General features: G+C 38.6%; 1 protein-coding gene across 1 annotated transcript in view; it reads left to right on the forward strand.

The window, feature by feature from the left end:
* LOC121313216 (neural-cadherin-like) overlaps positions 1–13,971 on the forward strand; it is an 86,152-nt gene that overhangs the window by 56,501 nt on the left and 15,680 nt on the right. The window contains exons 12-18 of the mRNA XM_041245542.1: positions 522–689; positions 4,667–4,916; positions 5,127–5,254; positions 5,694–5,880; positions 6,315–6,458; positions 11,409–11,692; positions 12,195–13,812. Coding sequence (XP_041101476.1) covers positions 522–689; positions 4,667–4,916; positions 5,127–5,254; positions 5,694–5,880; positions 6,315–6,458; positions 11,409–11,692; positions 12,195–13,812 — 2,779 coding nt within the window. The remainder of the gene's footprint in view (positions 1–521; positions 690–4,666; positions 4,917–5,126; positions 5,255–5,693; positions 5,881–6,314; positions 6,459–11,408; positions 11,693–12,194; positions 13,813–13,971) is intronic.

Here is a 13,971-nt window from a genome sequence, read left to right on the forward strand (position 1 = left end):
TTAATTTTGAAAACAAAATAAGCCATGTTGAACTTGCATTCATTAGGCATGATGAGGACAACTCCCATCATGACCCTAAAATGAATATTTGAAGAAAGAGTCCTTTGAGGGAAAGTTGTAGCTGAACTTGTACTCTTGTTAAATTATTAAAGCACATTTCATGCACAACACCTTTTAGTTTTTAAGTCTTTCATGAATGTTCCCGACCAGGCGGCTCTGAAAACAGAAATCCATTGCAGCAATCTGCTGTAACACTTTCCAGAGAACCATGTCCTGCTGTGTCCTATTTTTATTTGCATTCAGTAGTTTGATCATCTTCATAAGTGTGATCTTAGTTTAAGATATTAGGTCTTGCCATCACAAATTTGTCAGGTAAAATCGTCCTTTAAAATGTTTTAGGTTACCTACAGTTCATAACTAAATGCCTTTCTTTTTGCCAGTGAAAAACAAATGTCGTGTGTGTAAAATGTTTAGTAAATAAGTAACATGGAGTGTTTAAAGAAAGTGTGTTTAATTTCTAGACTTCCCGTATCAGCCAGCACATTGTAGCTACAGATGGAGGTAACAGAAGCAGCACGGTGGACCTCACTGTTACTATTACCAATGTGCACAACCAGCCCCCACAGTGGGAGCAGGGAGAGTACTGGGTCACACTCCCTGAAAACACCATCCGGGACACAAAAATAGTGGTAAGGAGAAAACAGCTTCACAAAACTTGCCCTGATATATACAGCTGTGGCCAAATGTTTAGCATCACCCTATAGAATTAACTAATTTTGCTTCATAAAGTCGACTGAAACCCGCTGAATAATGTTACATTAACATATTGAATTATATACCGCGTTGTAGGTTTCCATAAACTGACAAGTAAACAAATTTGACATTTTGAAATCTAACATGAATACTGCACTACTATTATGGCTTCTGGTAGACTTTTGTGATATCATTTTGTAGTGTCTTTGATCGCATGATGTTAAATAAAATTTTTTAATTATGTTCATATATTTTATTTTATTACGTCTCAAGCCTAAAATTCTAGGTGGTGCAAAACATTTGACCACAGCTATACAGCTGTTTCACCCTGCTTGCAGTGTGATTATTTTTGTGGTTTCTTGGGACATGAAGATCTATTTTAAAGTAAACGTGCTTACACTGTCTAAACAATTCAAAGAACTAATTAGATGCTATTATTATCACCAGGAAGATTACATTTACTGGCTACCCAAATCACATCTGTAAGACCTTTCAGTTGGTGGCAGTAGTATAATAAAATACATATTATGTAATCACATTACACAGAAGAAATATTCAAATATTCTATACACAGATGTATTTTATTTTCAGCAGCACTTTTTTAAAAAAGTATTTAAATATGGATGAAAGTAGAGAACAGTATGCATCATGCTATAATTACTATAATTACATTGGTAGATTGTTGTTTAATTTTAGAAGTGTTAATATTCTCAACTAATTGGATGGTGTTTGATTGGATGCAGATGCATGAATCTGCATATAAATTAGTTCTAAAATGGGAGGAAAACTTCATAATTTTGAATTCAGATATTTCAGTTGTTTCACAAGTGCAATTAAAGTGTGTACTTCCATTTAAGCTTTTTGAATGATTTATGTTGGTGATGACATGAATGATAAAAACAAATGTAATACAGTGAGCACTGACTTATCTACCATTATGGTGGGACTATTGGAGTCAGCAGTGCATAGTAAACCATAGGCATTGTAAAGCCCAGAGAGATATGGTAAAGCACATAAAAAAATATAACAAGCTATGGTAAATGCATTGTATAACCATAGGAAAACATGGGACAAATCAAAGTGCAAATATACTGCGGTAAACATTTATACGGCATTACAGTGCCATGGAGCCTTGTCAGCACCAGTGTGCTTCTGTATCAGCAGAGGAACCACAATATGTATCTCCACAGTATGTGTTCCAGTCTTAGGGTTTCTTCAGAGACTTAGAATGACAGAAGGTTCAGTATAACTGCTTAGTATGACGCTTTGCATTGGAATCCTCTCCACCATGTGACCGGCAACTCCATCTCACTATAGAGGAGTTTATCTATTATAATAAAGTGGTGAGTCAGTGTACCAGTCCCCTACAGTAACTGTTATTTTGTAGTGTTGTACTCTGCGTGCTGCCATCAAAAAGCAGTGAAAGACATTGAACATGGATGCATACAAGTAATATTGCTTCATTATGTACTATTCAATATATAATTTATTTTAATACTTTTTATTTTTTACTTTGTTATGTAATTCACTCAAATGCATTTTGTAAGTAGGAAAAATTCCAAGTATAAATTAATCTGGAGAAGTTTAAATACTAATTAGGCTTATTAAATGGTGCAAACGTGCAGTTGAATGCTTTTTATAATACATTCATTAGCAGTACTGTTATCTTGTGAGTCTCTGTTCATCACCATTTTTTCTTCTTCCTACCTATCGTTCAGTCTTGCAAACTTCTGTTTCCTAATAAAACATTTAAATATCCCCTGCCTCATTGAGGGACTCATTTCAAGAAATGATAATTAGTGACTTGAAAACGCAGTAATTGCAACCTTGAGGAAGTAATTAAGGGCCCCTGTTCCTGCACATGCACCGGTTAATGGGAATATAATTTTCATTAAGTGACGGTGGTACCCTAATAAATCATAGAGGAAAATTAATAACGTGGGTTTCACGGTCATGCAAGTTTGTGTCACTCAACAGACAATCTAAATTATTAATTTAAATGAACTCATGGTGTTATGAATAATTTACTCTTGTATACATTGTTCACTAGCCCCTAGTTGGATACATTTTCTAGCCTTTTGCTAAATCCTAGATTCTCCAGGAATTAAGTTAAAGTGTGGAAGGGGATTTCACCAACTGCAAACCTGTATAACATGTCCTCTCTCATTCTCTGAGAATGGCTTGGTTTTATGTATTTGTTTACTTATTTATTATTTCTGTTGCAATATTAAGGTATCTTTTCCCTTCCATTAAACAACTAAATAACTCCACTCCCCCTGCTCCACATTATAACTGGCCTTTATAAGGGAGGGTGCCACATTCTGCCAGCATAATGAGGTGGCTTTCAGTGTTTAATAAGATTGAGGATACTATGGAACAAAAGTATTGGTGTATTGTCCCGTCATCCAGAACTGTAAAACTCTCAAAGGTTGTATATGTACAGGGTACACTATGAATGGTCATGGAGTATTGTAGTTATTCCATAAATGAGGGTGACTGATTGAAATAACCACAGCACTCCATGAAGAATTCTAAATTTTTCTAAATAATTCTGTTTATATAACCAGTACAGCATATGGAAAATAACATTTGACACCTGAATTAAGTCATTCAGAGAGTTACTTCCCTTAGATCAAGCTTTGTATCTGCTAAGCAATGAGCAGTGATTTGTAACAGTGACTAAAAGAACGTTTTTGTTTTATCATGCTCTCACTGTGTTCATTTAATCTTGTTAAATTGTATTCTAATAACGCGTGATTCAGGTTTTATGTATAAAAAAGATTTTTTTTTTTTTTTTTTGGTGAAGGAGGGTGAGCCAGTAAGCTCTTAAGTTAAAGTGGATTTGAGTTTCCCACATCTCATCCTTCCTGGCACAAGCTCGTGACCTTGATGGAAGAGGGATCAATCAGTCACACCTCACTGAACTAACTGTCCATTCATCCCCTTCGCAAAGCCTTTCCATTTTGCCTAACCTAGAGGTATTACTCTTAACAAGAAAGAAACAGTTCAGAGATACCAGTGAGGAAAAAGCTGCATGCCTGTATAAAGTGTCCTGTAATTGCTGCTTTGAATAAAACATGAATATTGATTTGTTGAAGTAAACACCAAACTGCTTTTTGTGTCAAATGACCTCTCCACTCATCGTCTAATACACAAAACATATTTTTTCGAAGCGACAAAGACGATACTGTTACAGATTATTTACCTCCTTTGCAGTACATTGATCACCGATTGGTCCTTTACTAGACTTCAATGTCTTATGATACGGATTTGGGTACTGGACCTATGTTATAGGTATTGCATTGCAGTCAATTGTTTAAAAAGGCTAAACAAAAATATGTAATTAAAACAGTATTCACCACACAAAGTCTATATGCCAATTTGCATATGAATTATAAGAAATGTAGTTGCTTTATGGAGCAAAATAGAAAATGTCTTAATCAGTACTAGCATTATCTTCAGAGCTGAATACTATCTCTTCCAGGATGTTTTAAATTATTGCTTACAGCAGGCTTTACTACTGTTGGTATACTGGGATCTGTGGCGACTAGATTGTGGTATACCCTTAATAATTAGATTCCTGTTCCTTGCTTCCTTCTAACTAAATGTTAAAGCTCTTCTAGCTTAATTGGTTTGGCCTTCATCAGGGCACTTATAATGCAAATTAGTTGGTAATCTCCTGTGCAGTAGCATTAGATTTAAATCCTTTGAGACTAATAGTGGCCTTGGAGTTGCCTTTGGTTTAATGTTGATTTTTCCTTTGTCTGTGGTAACATCTGATTTGCTTGTTGTATCTGATGTTTTGGCTTTTGTGACAGCATCTGTTTTTCAATTGTTTTATGGTCATTTCCTGTATACTGAGGAATAGAAATTTGTTTAACAGAATTGATGTATGTTGTGCTTGGTATTCCAGACCATAAAAGCAACCTCTCCATTGGGTGATCCAAGAGTCACTTACAATCTGGAGGAGGGTCAGGTTCCAGAAACCAACATGCCTGTGAGGTTCTACATCAAGCCAAACAGAGCAGATGGGTCGGCTTCCATCCTTGTGGCTGAGCCTCTGGACTTTGAGACGACCAAGTTCTTCATACTGCGGGTCAGAGCACAGAACGTGGCAGCGGTTCCTCTGGCATCCTTCACCACAGTCTACGTCAACCTCACAGGTAGAGAAGAAAAAGCTGCCTGGGTGCATAACAATGAGACAGGCTTACTGTAACTTCCTAGCTTCATAGAAAATGTTATATTGTTGGTAAAACGTAACAATTCTCTAAATTTCCAGTTACTTGGAACCAGTCAGACTGAAATGTATTATAACTTGAGTGTTTTTAGAAAGTCGCAGTTAGTGACCTGTCCATGTTCTTTCTTTCATGCAGATGTCAATGACAACGTCCCTTTCTTCATGTCTGCTACCTATGAGGCCACTGTTCCTGAAGGAGCAGAGGTTGGGACATCAGTTGCACAGGTCTCAGCCACTGACCTGGACTCTGGACTTCATGGAATGGTTAGGAATGCAATATGTGTGATATACAGTATGATTAACAGTATAAAATAGAACACAGACTCCATTACCATACTGGATCACTGGTTGAGTACCTGCATTCCATCATGCAGCTTGTGTTGATTGGCGGTCTCGCATCAATATGCTTACCGCCTAAGACCGGCTGAATCTAAGATGGTGTGGATGCAAGCCATTCACCTGTAATAGCTCCCCATGTACAACCTGTGGGTGAATCCTTCTCAATTAAGGAATAACAAACTAATCTAATAATTTGTTTGAAATATACATTACATAACTGTAATTTTTGTAAATATACAAATGTGTTTTTTTTTTTTTTTTTTTTCACTCCAGACAAATTATTAAATATGTTGTCTGTAAAGAGATGAATGGAACATGTTTTTGTTTTTTTTAACTTGGATTCTTGTTTTGTGGAATATTCTAGGTTAACTACCTCATTCTGAAGGACCAGAGTGGGGATTACCAGTTGTTCAGTATTAATACACAGATGGGTGTCATATACACCCAGGCCTCCTTCGACAGAGAGCAGAAAGGGTCCTACCTCATAGAAGTCCAGTCCCAGGACAGTTCAGAGTCTGCTCGGCCTGGTCTGCAGGGACAGCCTAACACAGGTCTGTGGTGCTGCTGAAAACCGAGTCAGTGTGGGTTATTTTAGAATAGGAGACCCTCCATTTCAATGTCTTGTCAAATCAAGAAGCTTAGCAGAAAAAAAGCAATTTATGGGTGATGCCAACCTGTGATTCTTCTTGCTAAGAAAGGAGTTACAGGATTGGGTTACTGTTTTTACTCAGAGCAGTGGGTGGGTGAATTGAGGAAAAGTATCCTAACATTCAGCAATTGTACATGAGGAAGATATGTTTAACAACTTGCACACAGATACAGATTTATTAAGATATACAATGTTCATCCTTTTTTTGTAATAGAAAAATCTAACTGTTAATGTTACAAAACTGGTAACAAAGAACTTATGGTACGCTTGATAAATCTCACCACAAGGACCACAGAAAATTGACTCATATTGACTCAGCTGATTTTTCTGTTGCAGACACAGCCTACGTGAGGATTTTTGTCACAGATGTGAATGATAATGCACCCGTTTTCCCCCAGCCCGTATACGAGATCAGTGTGGAGGAAGATAAGGACGTAGGCTTTGTTGTAATTACAGTTACAGCCAACGACGAAGATGAAGGTAACACAAAATGTTAACACTCACTGTTGTTTACACACTAGCTATCCTTGCTCTCTCACAGTGAAGCTAGAATAAACAGGTATGTAAAAATAGCATAGTAGATATAGGGGCGGAGTTATTTCTTATTCTAGGGTTGTGTGTATCTGCTTAATGTTAAGAACATTGTAATGAGTAAAATCTGGGAATCCAGAACCTATACTGACCATAAGACAAATATTTCTGCATATACCAATTATTATCTCTACCTATGTAGAGGTAGCTCATGGGCTGAAGAGCTGGACTAGTCTTTAATAGGCTTGAGCAGTAATCCTGACAACGCTACAGAGGAGGAATGGCTAAAATGGCATTAAACGCTGGAAAACTAAGCTTCATACTGCTTGCAAATCGAGATGGCAGAAACAAGCTTATCTGCCAGAGCTCCAGACTCAGAATTGGCAGACTGAGATATTACTCCATCTGTTACATTTTCATTTCACTTAAAACGTAATTGTTCGCCTTCTAAAACGACTGTTGTTTTTGTGTTGGACACAGGTGTCCAACTAGCCAGACCTGTATTTATGCAGGATAATCCAAAAAACATTTTACAATCCCATTAGAGGGTAGCCTTGCTGAGCATGCATGTCTCAGTATAAGATTTGAAGTGAGGCTTCTGTGGTTTGGCCAGTATGCCACACACAATACCAAAATGCTTTTATGTCCCAGTTCGGTTCAATATGTGGTTTTTATTAGAGGTGTGGGTTATGGACATTTCAGTTCGGTTCGGTTATGGTTCGGTTTTACTTTAAAAAAAAAAAAAAACTACCTGGTAACATTAGGAAAATATTTATCATTTACATGTATATAGCCAAATTTACTGAGAAAACACTGGATACTGTCAGTAGATCTTTAATGTAAAATGTATTATTATTTTGAGACATGTTTTATTATATTATTGGGATTTAGATTTTTATTTCCTCAAGGTAGCAGCATGCTTGGCAACAAAGATGTTTTCTGACGTTTTTTAATGAAAATAATCAAATGACAATAATTCAAAATTTAAAAATAATAAAAAAGTTTTAAACAAGTGATAATATACATATATTCATTAAAAAAACACTTCTTTGCTAACATAACTCAGAACAAATCACAGATTAAATAAATAACAAAATACAATAAACTTAATTCTTCAGTATTTTACAAATACAGTATTGACTGTAGAGCAAGACTAGTAAAAAAAAACATGCCACTATTTTTGACTGTTAGCAGTACTTTGCCAACAATTTGACACTGACACTAATGTTCACAAAACAAAAATATTTTGAAAAAATGTAAAATATTGTGCAAATATGTGATAGCTTGTCAGCATTAGAATAGCACTAGCTGTACTCAGTGCGCTATGAGAACCATGAAGATTGTGGCTGAGACATATGAGCTCGACTTCAAGGCGGTTCGATGCTGTGTGATAACCAAGCCTGCTTTAGAAAAGATGCGCTTACTTGGAACTGAGGTTGCTGGTATTGCTAAATATATTTTAACCAGTTTGGCCAATGTTGGGAACTTGCAGTTGTGTGCTTTCTCTGCCCACCAATCAAAGGGAGATGATGATGAATCGAGAAGTGGCTCTGCTCAGTTCATACTCCATCTTTTCATGGGCACTTAATGTCTCCCTTTCTCTGGTGCTTTTTTGCCTTGTTGCTACCATTTGTTTGAATGTTCCCCAAACATCACTCTGACTGTTGCTACTAGCTGAGGCTTATTCTTCGGAAATGTGACTACTTTCACCTGAACTGGCTGGGCTCTGCAAACCAGAAGGTTTCGCAGCATCGTCAGTTATTTTTCAGGAAAAAAATACATATTTTCAGTTATGCAATGTGAATTAAGAACACTGCCAAGTCTGTCATCCTGCTCAGTGGTGTTGCCTGAATAAAATTTGGATGGCTAAAGTTACCTTAACTATGGTTTGAACGGGTTAAACTTTTGTGTGAACTGCATTCCTTAAAGGATCACAGCACAGCACAGCACCCACAACCTCACAGCATGGAGCCCACAGACCACATTCAGGACAATCAATCTCTGAGCTTTCCACCCCAGATACAAAACCATTACCTGCTGAGAATACAACAGCTGCCAATAAAGTTCATTGAAAAATCTTCCTGTTGGCTACACAGATATTTATTGTTAAGGAATCCTGTATAAAGTCTGAAGTATTTTTTTTTTTTTAAATCCGCTTGACATTATTGCATACATTATTATAAATGATACATGTCAACATTAAACGATTGCCATATGGCACCATATACTGTTAGTCTTATTTGGCGTCTAAACATGTTTCCAAATATTTATCATAAATACATGTATCTGCCTATAGTTCATCCTTAAACAATAGAAAGTGGAGTTTGACTGGATTCTCTGGAACTCAACCGTTGTTAAGCTGCATCATAACTATATCAAATTAACGTTTCAGATAACTGTACTGGAGTTCCAATGATGGAACTAAGGCACTGTTAAACTGCGGTCTAACTAAGCTTTGCTGTTGTGCTGTATGCACTTATAACCTGGATTTTTACTGCAGTTCACTTTTTATTTCAGTGGGTTTTCACAGTTTTGTGCTTGCTTCCTTGGCAAATGGGTTTTAAAGATGATTCAAAATTGAAAACGTGTTTGTGTACCCCCCACTGATGAGGATCTCGCACTCAGGCATATGTATGTCTCTAATAGGATTATTTTGTCTCTGATCTGGTTAAAGGATAACCTGTAATCGCATCTGTAGTGATTATTATTGGATGGGAAAGAGGATATTATCAACATTTACTGTTGAAGGAAATCTTCCACTGAAAAAGTGTTTAATCTCTAATATGATTAAAAGCTTATAGAAACACACATTTGCAATTGTGTTCCATTAATAGTGGAGCTCAATTTGAACTAGCAATGGAATAAAGGAGTCTGTAAAACATTAGAGTGCCAATGTGGCAATGTGGCTGGTGATTGTAAACAGGTGTAGAGTGATGCAGTGCAGAAGAAATCACAAACGATTCTAATCCGGTAGGAAACGGGGGTTTTAATTATAATCCGGGTCTGGTGACCAATAAAAGAAAAACACTCCGGCAATACACAACAGTGTGTAATGCGAGGAGCCAAACAAACGGTCACCAGTCCTAGGTGCGTGTAGTAGTGCTCGTGGTGGGTGATAACAGGTTATTTGGTGACAGTTCATGCAGTGCAGTTCTGGCTTGTGCTGGCCCAAAAGTGACAGCTCCGGAACGTGTTTAGCCATCTAGTGATACAGTAAACAAGACAATTACTAGCATTCAAAACAAACAAACACTCACGAATATTCCTCGGCAGTTTCTACTGCAGCTCTCAGTCCTTCCAGGTTTACGTATACAACCCAAGTGAAGGAAAAGATTAGCGTTTCTCTGGCCCTTTTTATGCTACCCCAAATGATCCCTTGGTAAACGATTGCAGCTGCTACCTTGTTTACCTTCCGGGTCGATACGTTCCTGCAACAGAATCTCACTTCCATAAAGGCTGACCGACTTCCCGACCTCGGAAACAAACTGTCAGGCCAGCCCGTCCAGATACTTTTACTTTTGCTATTTAGCATCCTCACAGGTCGAGAGGTAGATTTACAACCAGAACTCATTGTATTTCTGTCACAGCCAACTATGGTCTAATGCTTTAAAATGTGCGTATTATAATAAAAAAACATAACACATTTTGCCCAGATGGCATTTGCCTGATGAAATTGTGTCTGTTTCTAAATAACAGCAATGTAAGGGTACTGCCTCCAAGTTATTTTACATATCAGGGTTAAATGGAACATGCAAAGTAAAGATACACAAATGCTTCTTGTACAAGAGCATTAAGTGCAGTGGATAAATGCACAAGCCTTTCTTGGGTTCAAATCCGGCTTAGGTCATGAGTGAAATTAGTATATTGGATTCGACTTAGAGGTTGTTTGTCTTTGAGCTAAACATATTGTGTAACGATGGTGTAAAAAAGGTAAGGAAACAGCGTTAAAATGAACCAAAGCTCTTTTTATTAAATGAAACACACAGGACTGGAACAGAAGACAGACTACCCCAAACAGGCTACCGCCCTATCTAAATACAGTCCTAGCGGACCTGGCTGGAGACAGGCAAACATAAAATTATGAACACTATAATACTAGAGGTGGATACAAAATGAAAATTGCATATTGATATCGTGCACGCATTTCGATATCGATAATATCGAAGTCTTCCAAAACACTGAAACATATAATAACACAATTGCAATATCAAACATATAGACGTTAACAGATATTTACATATGAAAAGCAATAACTTACTTTAACTTAGTGGTGCTTTGCTTCACAATATCCATGGAGAAAAACAAGGTCTTGTCATATTGTTTTACTATTCCTTCAGCCACCTCAAAACCAAAATATTTCTATACTTCACTGCACAATCCGGAATTGACTCTTCAGCTGCTCTGCATGTCAATCCTGACTCATGACAAATCTTAAACAGAATCTGGTTCTCGACCCTGTGCCAGCTGTTACAAGGCCAGTGGTTCAGTGAACTGCAGGTGCTGTTGGTGCAAAGCTTCTGCATGCGTATTTGGGACGATGGCAGCAGGGTGTCACTCTGCACCAACCCTGCTTTCACCAAAGTGATCACAACCTTCCACATTAATCAGTCTGTGGAACTGAATTTCTTCCATCCACCCCCGTTTTCTTCAACAGAAAATGAGAGATTGAATTTTCTCTGCCCAGTGCGGGTATTGAGATGCTACATAGATAGGACAACAGCTCTGCACCAGTCTGACCAGCTGTGTCCTGCCACCACTGCCTTATAATATGTTTAAGAGTTGATAAACTTTATTTTTGGTACTATGGCAAGCAAAATAATTCTGATGATGATCAGAATGCAAGCTGGAAATAATCATATGTGTTTTGTTTTTTGTTTTTTGGTTTTTTTTTTCTGACAGGAGCCAATGCTAAACTGAGATATCAGATTACCTCTGGGAATGTTAAAGGTATTTTTGACGTAGAGCCTGAAGTTGGGACGATCTTCATAGCTCAGCGTCTGAATTACGAGCAAGAGCAACGCTATGAGCTGAGACTGGTGGCCTCCGATGGGAAGTGGGAAAACCACACCGTGGTTATCATCAATGTGATAAACCAGAATGACGAGGCTCCCATCTTCAGTCAGAGTGAATATCATGACAGCATTATGGAAGAGCTACCAGAGCTGCCCATTCTAGTGCTGCAGGTGGGAATAGCTCTTCTTTCATAGAGAAGTCACTGGAAGTAAAACAATCTGCTAAATCAAACAAAGAACAACAAGATTGTTTGAATGTTATTTAAATAGTATGATTGTGGTAAATGAGTAATGTGTTTTACAAATGTGTTGTGTGTTTTTTTATTGTTTTTTTTGTACTGTGTACTGTACAGTACTTTGAGATACTTCTTCTGTATAAAAAAGCGCTATAAAAATGCAACTATAAACCAAAGCAGGCACCTGTACATACCTGTAGTTAGGTAAACCTTGTGTCAAGATTGAATACACTGGTTGCCTATGACCGTTAAACCATGGCATTCAAGGTTTCAACTTTAAACTTTCTTGACTATGCTTGTAACCAAATTTAAAATATGTAAGTCCATCACAGGTATTTCTTACCTGTAGAGTTATTTCAAAGAGTAATGTGTAAAATATATATTTGGCTACAATATAATATACCTGCTGCTATTAAACTGTAACCAAAACTTTTCAGGTTTCAGCCACTGATCCGGATCAAGAGGCGGACCAGAGTGCTCTGCGTTACTCTCTACATGGACAGGGAGCTAACAGTGAATTTACCATTGAGGAGCTGACTGGGAAAATCTACGCACAGAAGAAGTTGGACAGAGAGGAGCGGTCCGTGTGGCGCTTCCTTGTCCTGGCGACAGATGAGAATGGGGCAGGTCTGACCGGCTTCGCGGATGTCATTGTGGAAGTGCAAGATGTGAATGATAACCATCCTGTCTTCCTCTGTGCTGTAGATGGTTGCTTCATGGGACACGTTCCAGAAAACTCCCCGGCAGACACCTCCATCATGGAAATGACTGCCACGGACTTGGACGACCCCAAGGCTGGCAAAAATGCCAAAATGACCTACAGGATAGTTCAGAATGTGCGCAATGAGATCAACCTGAATCTGTTCTCCATCAACCCTTCCACTGGTACCATATACACTGTGCTGAGATCCCTGGATAGAGAAAGAGAGGATAAATACCTAGTTGTGGTGGAAGCCCGAGATGGGGGAGGTCTGACAGGGACTGGGACAGCCTCCATATTGGTGTCAGACATCAACGACCATGCTCCTGTCTTCACACAAAGGATGTACACAGCCTCTGTTACTGAGAACTTGGAGATCAACAGCGAGGTGTTGGTGGTTTCAGCCACCGACATGGACGAGGGAGAAAACGCCATGATGACCTTCAGCATCGTTGGTGGAGATGAAGATCGCAAGTTTTTCATCGAGACAGATAAGATCAACAAGGTCGGTACCATCCGTCTGAAGAAAATGATTGATTTCGAGAAGCCCCAGGAGAGAACCTTCAACCTAACCCTGAAAGTGGAGGACATGGATTTCTTCAGCTTGGCCTACTGTGTCATCCAGGTGGAGGATTCCAACGATCACGCCCCTGTCTTTTTCCCACAGTTTTATGAGGCAGGACCCATTTTTGAAGATGCCCCAGTAGGCACCATCATCACCCAGGTCACTGCTGTTGACTTGGACTCAGGGCAGAATGGAAATTTCTTCTACAGCATTTCACAAGAGTCAGATCCATTTGACCAGTTCTTGGTGGACAACAGTGGTTGGGTTTTAGTGGCAGATTATTTGGATCGTGAAAAAGTTGCCCAACACCGTCTCATGGTCCATGCAACAGACCTGGGGAATCCAGCTATGACTGGCAGTGCTATAGTCTTAGTGACAGTGCAAGATGTCAATGATAACGGACCAGAGTTTGAGGTGCAGTACCAGCCCATTGTGTGGGAAAATACAGTAGCACCACAAATTGTCAAGATGAATGATACATCATTGCTTCTCTATGCCAAAGATAGAGATACTTCCACAAATGGAGCACCTTTCTTTTTTCAGCTGCTGAGCGATGGTAATGTGGCGACTAGTTTTAATCTCACTGACCTGGGAAATGGCAGCGCTATTGTTACTGCCCTGTCTGCTTTCGACAGAGAAGAGCAGAAGAACTATTACTTGTCTGTCATGATGACTGACAGTGGGAATCCACCAGTGAGTTCAACTAGAACACTGACAATCACGATTGGAGACAGAAACGATCACCCTCACGCTGCAGGGCACACAGAATTCATGGTCTACAGCTACGATGGTAAGTATTGCCATCGCTGTGGTGTTTTGTAGTGTAACCAAAGCCAAGCCAAGTCCTTCTACAATTGTGGAAATTGTATAATATGTCTCAGCTGAGCTTTCAAGCATCTGCATCTAAAAAAAGGGCATTGCAGTCCTATACACTCAAGACATTTTATTA

The sequence above is a fragment of the Polyodon spathula genome, chromosome 3 (assembly GCF_017654505.1).
Source record: "Polyodon spathula isolate WHYD16114869_AA chromosome 3, ASM1765450v1, whole genome shotgun sequence".
NCBI classification, from domain to species: Eukaryota; Metazoa; Chordata; class Actinopteri; order Acipenseriformes; family Polyodontidae; genus Polyodon; species Polyodon spathula.